This window comes from Balaenoptera physalus (assembly GCF_965194825.1).
Source record: "Balaenoptera physalus genome assembly, chromosome: 5".
NCBI lineage: Eukaryota > Metazoa > Chordata > Mammalia > Artiodactyla > Balaenopteridae > Balaenoptera > Balaenoptera physalus.
In genome coordinates, this window is record NC_138884.1 from 102,934,222 (window position 1) to 102,947,604 (window position 13,383).

General features: G+C 38.5%; 1 protein-coding gene across 7 annotated transcripts in view; it reads left to right on the plus strand.

Moving 5' to 3' along the window:
* KCNIP4 (potassium voltage-gated channel interacting protein 4) overlaps window positions 1-13,383 on the plus strand; it is a 1,174,076-nt gene that overhangs the window by 1,141,811 nt on the left and 18,882 nt on the right. For all 7 annotated transcript variants that reach the window (XM_082462664.1, XM_082462667.1, XM_082462663.1 and 4 more), the window contains 2 exons: window positions 689-758; window positions 8,459-8,529. In XM_082462664.1, the coding sequence (XP_082318790.1) occupies window positions 689-758; window positions 8,459-8,529 (141 nt within the window). The remainder of the gene's footprint in view (window positions 1-688; window positions 759-8,458; window positions 8,530-13,383) is intronic.

Consider the following 13,383-nt stretch of genomic DNA (forward strand, 5'->3'; position numbering starts at 1 on the left):
CATTAGTGGAGTTCCCAAGGTCAATATCCTTTAGTCTTAAATAACTCCAACCATGCGACAAAGGTGGGAATCCATTATGTTCAGGCCTGTTTCTTTTCAAACCCTCCTCTCCAGAAATTCAACAGATCTTCAGGTCCTGCCTTACTCAGAGTTACTTATTACTAACAATGTTATCGTTCAGTCCTACAATCTGTTAACAGAAATTAGTACCTATTTCTGTTTGAGACTTGTTGGGCCACCTTATACCCAAAGGGAGCACATCATTTTCTCATTGAACTAAAGATTATGGGGGTCCAGCATATCTCCAGAGGATACAGCACCAAGATCCAGCAAAGACCACATCAGAAACATCTTGCAATGTCCTTGCTATACGAAAAACAAGTAATGTTTTCCCACCTCGTTGATAATATACATACATGTTCTTAGAAACAGCAGTGATTTTTTTAATGTGTCAGACCAGCTTTGATGCTGATACTATGCAAAGATTTTTACAACAGCAACTTTTTTTCAGTCTGTGAGAACTGGAACAAAGAGAAGTTTATAGTGAGTTTTTTTTCTTTTTGTGATAATGGATGGATGGAGAACTTTCTTGGTGCAGCTTTGCATGGTAGACAGTTCTATTTCAAACGGGCAAAAAATCAGTTTTATGAACACTTTGCTCATATTGCTTCTCTACCACTTTCTCTAGGAATGCCCCAGCGGGGTTGTTAACGAAGACACCTTCAAAGAGATTTACTCGCAGTTCTTTCCACAGGGAGGTAAGTACAAATGTGGACCAGTGAATTCTACTCTCAGTTACAATTATGCTTGCAATCTTGAGTTTGGTTTAATCTTTCATGGCATGACTCTACATTTTTCATCTTTATGTCAGAGAATTAATACACAGTATGCAGTGCATATGAGTCTCAATACATCATAAAAGTGAGCTACTTACAAATTATCAAATATCCTAGAGTTCACTCTTTAGCCTAATGCAAGCAGTATTACTGTGTGCCTGATACCACATCTCTCAAAGGCGCGGTGCTTTCTGACTATGATGGGTGAGTCCTGGATACGCCACAAAGCTTTCACATGCATTATACGTCTCATTCTCCCAACTCTCAAAATTAGGACAAATGGAATTATCCTTAATTTTCGGATCTGAAATCCAGGGCTTAGAGAAGCTAAATGTTTTGCTCAGAGTCACACATCCACTAAGTGGAGGATCTAGGTTAGAACCCAGATTTTTCTGTAACCTCATCTAATATTCTTTCTGCTCTTCCTCTCTCTTTCAGGAACTCTCCACTATCACCCCTACCCCTGCATCTAAGAAAATTAATACCACCCTAGACATTATTTTAATTGGAAAGAAAACAAGGAACGCATAATGATAATACATACCTGTTAGAGATGAGTGAAGAGATATATTTGCCACTGGACCTTATAGTCTCTCCTTCAATCACTCAGCAGGATGCCCAGCTCAAACTTGTCCTGCAACCTTCTCTGTGTCCAGCTGTGTATTAGGTGCTGATGTAAGAGGGGTGAGATGTGGTACCTGCCCCAAAGAATGTTAGAGTCTAGAGTAGCAGATGGACAATGTCAACGTAAAAAAATAAATGTGAGGATAGGGGTTAAAAATATAGTATTATAAAAGCACCATGTAGGCACAATTAGATAAGCTGAACAACAGGGAGGAAATTTTAAAAGTCTATCCAGATAAATTGAACCTGAGCTGAAGTAGCCACCTTTCATCACGTATCTAATACGTGTCTGGCCCTGGCGTGTGTTACCCATCACCTCCCAACAACCTTAGTTATGGTTCTCCCTTTCTAATAAATGTGGAAACTAAGGGGCAGAGAAATTCATCCATTTCTTTGCCATCATCTTTTCACTTCAATTCCACTTAAAAGATCCACCATCATCTGATGCCAAAATAACTGCTGTGGTCTCTGAACTAAGTCTCTCTGATTCCACCTCTCTTCTCCACTCCCCAACCCTGGTCTGTTCTCAACATGAGCCAGAGTAATCCTGGTAAAATGTAAGCCAGGTCGTCTCACTGCTCTGCACAGAATCTTCCATCCCCTCAGAGCATAAGCCAAGGTCACCGTCTCCTGTTCTATCTCTGCCTCGTCCTTCACCGACCCTCCCCTTCACTCACCTCATTCCAGACATCCTGGCCTCTTGCCCTTCCTCCAACACACCAGTCCTGGTGCTGCCTCTGGGCCTTTGATTATTTATTTATTTATTTATTTTTTATTTTTGGCCACGCAGCATGTGGGATCTTATTAGTTCCCCACCCAGGGATTGAACCCACACACCTTGCAGTGGAAGCTTGGAGTCTTACCGCTGGACCACCAGGGAAGTCCTATCTCTGGGCCTTTGAATTCACTCGTTATTCTCTCTGCCTGGATTCTCTTCTCCCAAATATCCATCTCAATATCTCACCACCTCTGCTTTTATTCAAATGCCACCTTCTCAGTGAGGCTTCCTCTGGCCACCCTGGCTTAAAGGACAACCCCTACATATCCCCCATGCCTTTTCTTTATGTTTCTCTTTAGCTCTCAAGAGCATCTAATAATGTATATGTTATTTGTTTGTGTTGTTGCTTACTGTCTCTTTTTCCACTAGAATGTCATCTCCAAGGGAACAGAAGTTTTTGTCTGCTTTGCTCACTGCTGTATCCACAGCTCGTGGAACAGTGAGTGACAAGTAGTTGCTCTAGATACTCACTGCAAAACAGGGTGAATGCGTGGATGAATGAATGACATCCACCTCACCATGGGATATCTGTAAAAGGCACTTTGAATGTATACAACACTTAAATACTAATTATTTCATACAAAAATTAGATTCACTTTTGGCTTTAGATGTTTAATAGGTTGAATTTGAAATTGAAATTGAAAATTTCAATTTTGGGCATGGATTATCAAAATAGAAAGTTTCACTTAAGATGGACTTTTCAAAGAATTAAATTAGAATTCGGAGAAAACACAGGGTGACCCACTATTACATGAATTTGGATACATCATAGGTGACAACTTCCCCAATCCCATCTCATTAATAACAGCCAGGTATTGGTCATAGGGTCTGATGCCAGGATTGTAATGGATCCTTTGTCTGCATTAATAAGGAATTTAGAATATCTTTGTTTAACACATATTTCTAAATTATTAAAAACCATGGTATTTTTTAAAAGAATGATGTTTACTATAAACTAACTGTCTGACAACGTATTGATAGGCATTAATATCAAAGCACTTAGCACAAATGGAGGGTGCAGTGGTTAAGAATCCGCTTGCCAATGCAGGGGACACGAGTTCAAGCCCTGGTCCGGGAAGATCCCACATGCCGCAGAGCAACTAAGCTCGTGCACCACAACTACTGAGCCTGTGCTCTAGAGCCCATGCACCACAACTACTGAGCCCACGTGCCACAACTACTGAAGCCTGCACGCCTAGAGCCTATGCGCCGCAACAAGAGAAGACACCACAGTGAGAAGCCCACACACTGCGAGTAAGAGTAGCCCCCGCTCGCCGCAACTAGAGAAAGCCCGCACACGGCAACGAAAACCCAACAGAGCCAAAAATAAATAAATAAATAAATAAAAATTAAAAAAAAAAAAAGCACTTAGCACAAACGGAAATCTTTTATTTTTTGATTATCTCAGATGAAAGTTATTACATGCTACAAATTAGATACAACTCCACATTAAAAATTTATCTTTATCTGAAAAATAACATTTCAACATTAGAGAACGTCTACTTAAGCACAATCCTTTGCAAGGGATTCTTGTTACAAAGTCCAAAGGGATTTGTGGAAAAATCACTTTTGCACTCTTAAAAATTCATTGATTATTCCTGTTAATTGAATGCATAAATCTAAAAGCAGCCAGCATTACTGAAGGAAATGAAATATTTTTAAAAATGATGACTTGCAATTTTAAAAATTAATATCGTGCATGCAAATTGTATCTTGCAGTGCCACTAGAAAAGGGAAAATGTCCTAAGGAAGAATGTATTCTCCGATGGCAGGCAAATCCATGTTATGGCCATCCTCACATTTCTGTGGAGTCATTTATTTAGGTTGATGGCCTGAAAGCAACAGATGTCTCTCATTATGAGTCGTAACAATGATGGGTCCATAAATCACAATGTCTCAGTTTCCTACAGGAAGGTTCTTTGTCTTATTGCCAGAACCTTCTGCAATTTGTACTGTGTCAGGCTCTTTAGTTTTCTCTACTTCTTAGCAAGATGGTTTACCAAGCACGACTTGTTTGGAGTTCTGGATGTCAGCACGGCTGGACTGAACAGAATCTTCCTGTTTGTAAGGGATAAAGTATGTCTCCTATAAAACAAGCTGAGAGGAAATGGCTTGTTTGTGCCATTACCTGTATCATTACAGCAATGCTTTTCAGTGCCACGTACAGGGGAAACCTTAGCTTAGAAACTCTTAGCTCACCAGGCATTTTTAAAGCTCATGAAAATTCCAGTTTCCTGGGCTACTCCTGCTTCTGTTGTAGGAATTTTGCATTTGCTTTGACTATATGAGGCACCTGATAAACAACTACTGAAGGAATGAATGAATGAGCTTCAGTCAGAAGAATCTAAGTCAACAAATATTTATTGAACAATCACTGCATTCAAGGCACTTGAGGCACTTAGATGAGCTCTATGGACATAAAGGTTTAAATTTTTTTTCCAAATAACTCCACCCACTGAATATCCTTCTCATGTGCAGACAATATTTCTAGGAATTTTCAAGGTGATTTAGAGAGAACATACTGAACAGAGACTACCACTCATGTATGTGAACCTGCCTTACTGTAGTAACATTGCCATGAATTGTATATTCAAATGCATTAAACTAATTCTGTACCTTTTGCTTGAATTCAGGTGGGAGTAGGGGATTTGTGGTGGGAAGAAAGAAATCAACCAGACTGATTTCAACCACAGACCTGGAACATGATAATCAAGTGTATCTGTTTAAATATTCTGAAATGTATGTGTATCAATGGTCTTTTCAACCAAGGGATTAGTTGGTATCATCACTGTGCTCTGGACATAATTGGGTTAAAGACACTGGACTAAGTCAAGAGTCCTGAGTTTACAGATAGACTCTGCCCCCACTAAAATGTGTGGCTCGAATAGTTTATTTCTCTGGGCCTCAGGTTGTTCCTTCGCCAGATGTGGAACAGAAGAATCCTCATGTTTTCCTTCTGTTCTAACATCCTTTATTTCTAAGAGTTAGTGTTGGAATGTCTTGATTTCATTACCGACTCTACCGTTAACTAACTAGGTGACCATAACTACTTCCCTAACATTACCTACACCCACTTCCTGCCTTTGTTAAATGTAGATAAATAGCTAAATGGTATCCAAGATCACTTCCTATCCTAAGACTCCATAAATTTTGTCCCCTAAATGTAAAATTTCAACATTTAATTTTCAGCTTCACAAGTAAAATTACAGGAAACTGAGCAAAGTCATCATATGATACTGAGTAACTGTTTTTGTTATATGGAAGGAATTATGGTCAAAGAAGACTGTCAGCTCATATGGGAAGAGCAGAAACCATTGTCATTTCTTTTGAGCCCTGAACTGTACTGAAATCTAGAATCCAGGATGCCAGTTATTCATCCTTTTAGCAAATATTTACTGAGTATTTAAGAAGAGCACAGTCAGATGAAATCAGACCAAGATGGTTTTGTGGACAGTTTCCTTTTTCTCTACAGAATCCACCTCTGTGCCCAGTCAGACACTTCCAACGCCTTAGCTCCTTCCTCTCACCCCATCAAAGCTAGTAACATCATTCCCCTTCTTTAAAAACTTTCACTGTCTCCAGATGTCTACTGAAGAAATCCAAACTCTGTCAGAAACTCAATACCATTCATGATATAATTGTAATGGTTTTCACTGAGCATGAAGTTCCATTAGGTTAGAACTTCAGTCACTTAGATGCACAATTGAGAGTTCACAAAAAATAGAAATGTTTTCAGGTGAACTGTATTAATCTGTAAAAAAAAATTTGATCACATTTATTAAATAATGATAGCTAATAATTAGTGAACATTTAATATTTGCCTAGGACTATTCTAAGATCTTTGGGTATAGTATCTCATTTAATTTCTTTATGATGACTCTCTGAAGTACATATTGTTATCATTTTGTAGCTGAGGAAACTGAGTCACAGAGAGGTTAAACAACACGCCCAAGGTCACACGGTTAATAGTTGGTAGAGCTGAGATTCAAATTCGGGCAATCTGACTCCACTACTGTATTAGCAACCTCTCTTTGCCTGGTATATCTAGGTTAGAAAACTGGCTTCACTTCCAGGAAACTTGCCAAGGTACATTTAGAGGAACAAGACGTCCTCTGAACCACATTAGGGCAAACCTTGAGAGTGTGTGTCCCATGTGTCAAGCTTTAAACTAGAACAACCTCCCCTGAGAAGCATGGTAATTATTGTATGCCTACATTATCTTGTGTTTTAAGTTTTTAAAAGTTGCCAACATCGTTTGTTCTGAGCCATTATTCATGGTGAGTTCTGGTTGCTAAGGTAAAGGCACTTACTCTTGCTGTATAAATAAGGTAACAAGAGACCTGCTTAATGAAGCTCGTTTTAAAATATGCAAAATCCCTTATTTTTTCTTCCCTGAAAATAAGTTTAGCATACCATCTGTCAACTCATTTCTCCATAGGGCACTAAATAGTTCAAGAAGTCTATGTAAAAGTACTGTTGAGAGCAAAACAACTTTGTAAATAGAAATAGACTGACAATTCTTGATAATTCTATATGGAACTTCCCAACAATCTCACTAAGTTGATTGTAGTCAAAACCCTGGTTTCATACCCAAAAGGGCTTCTTCCTGTGACCAATAAACACAAGATAGACATCCACTCTACAAACAACAGTTTTACATACTGTTAAGGCCCAATTGTGGTGCCTGTTTGGCTCATTGTAAACAGTGTTATTGATTCATACGTTTAAAAATAAGTGGTTCCTCACATCATATTTAAAGATAAGAGGTGAAAGAAAATGCCACCACCATTTTGAGAAACTGAGTATGCAATTTACCTTGTGAAATATGTGGCCTGCAACAGAGTTAACCATTGGGGTGAAGCATTCAGGGAAAACAAGCCATCCATAGGCCATGGATGCTTGAGAGCTAGGAGAGAAGTTTGCATGACCTCCGACCTCCCTTATCTGGGGAGAGCCATTCTCTACTCCTGCTTCTGTGACTTAGTTTCTTGACAGCCTTCAAAAAGCAATTCATAAAGTAAAAGGTGAACAGAAGTTTTGCTAAATCCCAGTAAAAATAAAGGCTAAAAGTTATAAAATAGAAATAGATGAGGTTTTAAAAAAGAAGATAAAAGGCTAGAGCCAATGAGCTAAAAGGTTACAATTTTTTAATATAAAAAAGGTTACAATAAAAGGCTAAAACCCATGAGATGAAACATTTAAAAGAATCATGTAAATTTGATCAAGGGTCAAGCACAGAAGCACTTAAAAATGAAAACTGTGCACTAAGAAAAGAAAACAATAAGAAAAATATATATACTTTAAAAATATAAAGGCAGAAATTTCAGAGATTAGGGAGACAAAGGAGAAAATGGAAGGAAAGAAAATTAGAGGGAAATAACCTACTTGAAGCAAACTCAGAGGAAGTGTTAGATTTCAGAGAACTTCAGTATCATTAGGCACCATCGTGTGGCACTGGGACAAGAAAGCTGTCCAAAGCTGTCTACCATTGCCCAGAGCCTCTAACCCCATCCAGGACCCAGGCAAAGCAGGAGCTCCCCACTGCTTTCAACTGGGAACCTTTAGGACCACACAATCCACTTTCAACATGGCCTAAGAAACTTCCCAAATCACCCTAGTTTCCACTTCATCAGGCAGCCTTACTAGCTGTGGGCTAGCTTAGCTTTTTGGTCAGAAAGACCTAAGTTATATTCCACTCTACTCCTTATGGACTGTGTGACTTTGGGCAAGTTTCTCAACTTCTCTCAGTCCTGATATCCTTATCTGGGTTGTAAAATGATGAACAAACTAATAATAACAACACCAATAATAGCAATTCATCTGTGCCTCATTATTAGTATTTTTATTATTTTACTTCTTCTAGAGATAGTCCCTGCCAAGCACTATGCGATTTCCAGATGTCTTGTTAATCCTCACACCCACCTATGGTAACATTACTCATCCCAGTGTCAGTAACATCACCCAAGACTCCCATGTGTTCAGAGCATTTCCAGCCAGAAACTTAGAGAGCTTCTGTTACCAGTGGCCTCTGTAGGTAACTCACACCTATGAATCTCAAATTACAATCCTCTACGGAGAGAAGGTGGGCAGCTGAGAAGAAAGCACAAGTCAAAGGAGGTAGAGTAAATTTTCCTGGATAGAAAGAGGCTTGGGACATGCTATACAAATCCTTTGTAGGATATTGAAATGCTAACTTATTATTTTATTTTCAACATTTCAGACTCTACCACATATGCACATTTTCTGTTCAATGCATTTGATACGGACCACAATGGAGCTGTAAGTTTTGAGGTAAGTCCTAGATTTTTTCTTTTTAATATGCTTTGACTTTAGACACATTGAAAGGGATTTAGTGCTTCTAAGGTGAAAATTTGAGTTTGGTGGTATAATTTTTTTTTTTTTTTGCTTTTTGAGCCTTTTATTCCTTTATTATTATTATTATTATTATTATTATTATTATTATTATTATTATTATTACTGTAATAAGACCACTCAACAAGAGCAGGCATCCTTGCCCTGCTCCTAATCCTAGAAGGAAAGGTTTCTATTTTTCTCTATTGAAAGGTTTCTGTTTTTCTCCACTGAGCGTGATGTTAGCTATGGCCTTTTCATGTATGGCCTTTATTATGTAGAGATACTTTCCTTCTATTCCTAGTTGACAGTATATATCATGAAAGGGTATTGAACTTGTCAATAGATGCTTTTTCTGCATCTATTGAGATGATCATATGATTTGTATCCTTAATTCTGTCAGTGTGGTATATCACATTAATTGATTTTCATATGTTGATTCAGCTTTCCATCCCAGGGATAAATTCTACTTGGTCATGGTGCATGATCTTTTTAATGTGCTGTTGGATTTGGTTTACTAGTGTTTTGTTGAGGAATTTTGCATCTATGTTTATCAGGAATATTGGCCTGTAGTTTTCTTGTGATGTCTTTGTCTGGCTTTGGCACCACGGTAATGCTGGCCTCATTTGGAAGTATTCCTTCCACATCAATTCTTTGGAAGAGTTTCAAAAGCATTGGTGTTAGTTCTTTAAATGTTTGGAAGAATTCACCAGTGAAGACATCTGCTGCTGGGCTTTTCTTTGTTGGGAGGTTTTTGATTACTGAGTCAATCTCCTAGTTATAGGCCTGTTCAGACTTTCTATTTCTTCATGATTAAATCTTGGTAAGTTGTGGGTATCTAGGAATTTATCCACTTTTTTTAGGTTATCCAATCTGTGGGCACAGAATTTTTCACAGTAGTCTCTTATGATTCTTTTTATTTCTGTAACATCAGTTACAATATTTCCTCTTTCAGTTCTGATTTATTTATTTATTTGAGTCTTCTCTTTTTTTCTTAGTCCAGCTAAGGGTTTGTCATTTCTGTCTATCTTTTCAAAACACCAACTCTTGGTTTCACTGATTTTTTTTCTATTGTCTTTCTATTCTCTATTTTATTTATTTCTGTTCTAATTTTTGTTATTTCCTTTTTCTAATTTAAGCTTAGTTTGTGCTTTCTCTGTCTCTTTGAGGGATAAAGTTACATTGTTTATTTGAGATATCTCTCCTTTTTTTTAATGTAGGCATCTATTGTTATAAACTTCTCTCTTAGTACTGCCTGATAATTTTTGAGGAGGGAAAAGAAAAAGCCTAAGAACAGTTACTTTCCCTCATTGTATTGTCAAGAAGCTGCTCTTATCTTTCAAAGTAAGTGCGAATGACAACACACATTGAGTTTGCTTTCTAGTACTTTCTATGTGTTTATACAAGAAAAGTGCATTTTCCCAACTGCATGACAGCAAACTCAGAAAGCAAACAATTTAATTAATATTTACTGGCATCCACTGTGGGCCTATTACTGTGGTAGGCCTTGGAAATACAAAGCTGATAAAGTAAAAACCCTGCTCTCGAAGGTCCGCAAGTGAGAGATAGAAGAAGGAAATTAAATATAACAAAATGCTACGTTCACCACACTGACAATTTTATAAGGAAATCCCTTTTCAAATTATGTACTTCAAGTGATTTGTATTTAATTTTGTTCATAAAATACTACAGGTAAGCATCAGTAAGATGAAATATGTCCCGAGTATTCATATAGCTAAATACATTATTTATTTATACTAGAATAATAATAAATAAAAAATATTTTATTTATATATACTTATATATTTATTACATTTATTTATATATTATGTATTATTTTGTTTTATTATGTATATTTTATTTATATTACATGGGTAGAATGTGTAAATCATCTATTTGCTTATATTCTGAATGGCTGTGCTTTGTCTCTAGGGAGTAGAATTATTTATCTCTCTTTAATATATGTGTGATATTGTGATTTATAATAAGAAATATACATCCAAAAAAAGAAATATATATTTGGTCTTAGTCCCCAGTTTCTGACAAAGAGCTCCTAAAACATTGGGTTTTAAGTGAAGAGAACAACAAAGATGTCTTTTGTTATGTTAATGAGGTGAACTTTGAACCTCAGCTAGAGATGCAGGCTGGTTGCCAGGAGAACCAAACTCTTGATTATGGAGGGTTGGAACTTTCAGTCCCTCCGTCCTGTCCTCCTGAGAGGGGAGAGGAGCTAGAGACTGAGTTCAATCACCAGTGGCCGATGATTTAATTACTCATGCCTCTGTAATGAAGCCTCCATAAAAACCCAAAAGGACAGGATTGAGAGAGCTTCCCAGGTGGTGAACACCTGGAGATTTAGGGAGAGCCGGGTGCTCTGAGAGGGCATGGGAGCTCAAGCCCTTTCCCCATGCCTTGCCCTGTGCATCTCTTCCACTTGGATGTTCCTGAGATATATCCTCTTATAAGAAACTAGTAATCTAGTAAGTAAATGTTTCTCTGAGTTCTGTGAGCTGCTCTAGCAAAGTCATTGAACCCTAGAAAAGGTTTGTTGGAACCTCCAATCTGTAACCCATTGGTCAGAAGCACAGGTGACAACCTATACTTGCAAGTAGCATCTGAAGTTGGGGGCTGGGAGGGGGCAATGATGTAGTATCTGGCTCTATCTCCAGGTAGAAAGTATCAGCGTTAAGTTCAATTATAAGACACATATCTGGTGTTGGAGATGACTTGATGGTGTGAGGAAATCCCCACTCACACACTGGAATTGGGGGCAGAATTGTCACTGTGCATAATGGGAACCAGACAATTTAGAGGGTATGCATTTTTAGGATTGGGAAGGGTGCGTCTTACACATGAGCAGAAATTTCAGTGAGTGCCAGGATAAAGGAAAGCAGATGATGGTGTGGAATCAACAAGGAAGGGCGCTGGTGGGGCTGTATCAGGGAAGCCTGCCCATGGACTTGATGAACTAGGTCTGAAAGACAAGCAGGAGATGCTCAAGAGAATAATGGCTCAGGATGGGAAGCAGTGGGAGTGAGGCAGAGGCCTGGGAATGAGGAGAAAGCATTTGTAAATCACCTGGAAGGTGGAATACAAAAGAGGAGGGTGACGGGAAAGCTGTGTAAGGAGCTGGAGGGCAGATCCTGACACATCTGAGGCAGGATGCTAAGGAGGCTGGATTATCCTGCAGGAGGTGAGGCGACCTTGGAGAATTTTCAGCGGGGAAGTTAAGGTATCAGGACTGTGTTCCTAGAAACAAGTCCAATTAGAAGCTATTTATCCAAGAGTCCAGACAGGAGCTGATGTCAGCCCGAACTACAGTTAAGGCATTGGAGAGAAGGAGGAGACAAGTTCAAGAGATATTAAAATTCAATTGGTAGACTTACATTTCAACACTTTGTGGAGTCAGGATGACAAAAGGGAGGTGCAGCCTGCTGAGAGGTCATTCAGTCTGGTCCTGGGGCAGAGTGACCAGGGCAGCAAAGTGCTTCCTCACACATACTAGATGCTCATAGAGACTGAGTGCTACTAAAATGAAGATTCTGGGCCAGGAAACTCCACGTGTCATCTCACAACTTAACCAAGAAATATCACCGGGAAAATAAGAGGAGAAGCTGGCAGTGGTCAGGGCGAGGGCAGTTGGGTTGACTCCGATGTGGCAGCAGCAGTTAGTGCGGAAGACGTGAGATTGTCATAGGTACCAGTCCCCTGTAATGTTTCTTCCGATTTGGCAGCCTATGATCAATATCGCATTAGTGTCTGCTGCACTTTACCAACAAGATTAATTCCAGCACGGCCTTAGTTTAGCCATAACATAAAAGTCAAACATTCCAGTTCACCTAATAAAATCTTTCATAGCTAGTTTGAGTAAGGCAAAGACTGCTAGTGATTTCATTACTTGAAATTACTTAATGTATCAGAAATGTTCCATCAATTACTTATAGCACATTGTATCCAATTTCACATGTAAATTTAGTCTGGCGTTAATGATATGGAACCATGCATAATGTCGCTATTGTAGTACGTAATATTCATCACAGTAATTGTGATGAATGCTGATTATAATTTGGGAAATTAGTGATAATGGCTATATACTATAAGCATGTTGGTAAAAAATTGTTTTCTTTAAAGACAAACCAATGGTTAAATTAATAAATGTTAAATCAAAATCAAATTTAAAACTAAGTTATTGTAGTTATGTTTCTAAATTGATTACCTACCTGAAAAGTCTCTAGAAAACAGAAAAGATTAGGCAATGAACATATTTGGGGTAACAATAGCATCTTGGGAGGTACAGCAGAGACCATCCTGATTCTGAGATAAAGGGAAATGGAAGTTTCCTACTTAATTTGCTTAATTCCAAAGGGTAGAGTGAGTGAGACAGGAGGGGCCCTGGATCCAGATATGACTGGATCTAAAACCCCTTCACCACCAAGTGGCTGTGAGACCCTGGGCTGAGTAGTTCAACCCTCTGGGCTTAGTGATCATCTCTGCGAATCATCAGCAACTAAAGCTACTTCACAGGGTAAAGGAAGGAGGACAAAGTGATGTCAGTTAGGGGCTTGGCTGAGTACCTAGCACCAAATATGTCCTCAGTATTTATTAGATGTTAACCACAGTGGTTTCTACAAGGGAGATTTTTCTAATGAAGCCAGTTAAGAATGACATTGGTCATCTTATTACATAGTGATCTTATAACATTGAAAACATTCAAGCACAGGCCAGATGATTGCTCTGTCTGTGATGCTGTGAAAGATTGTTCTGCATCTGATTATAAAACAAGCACTTAATGTG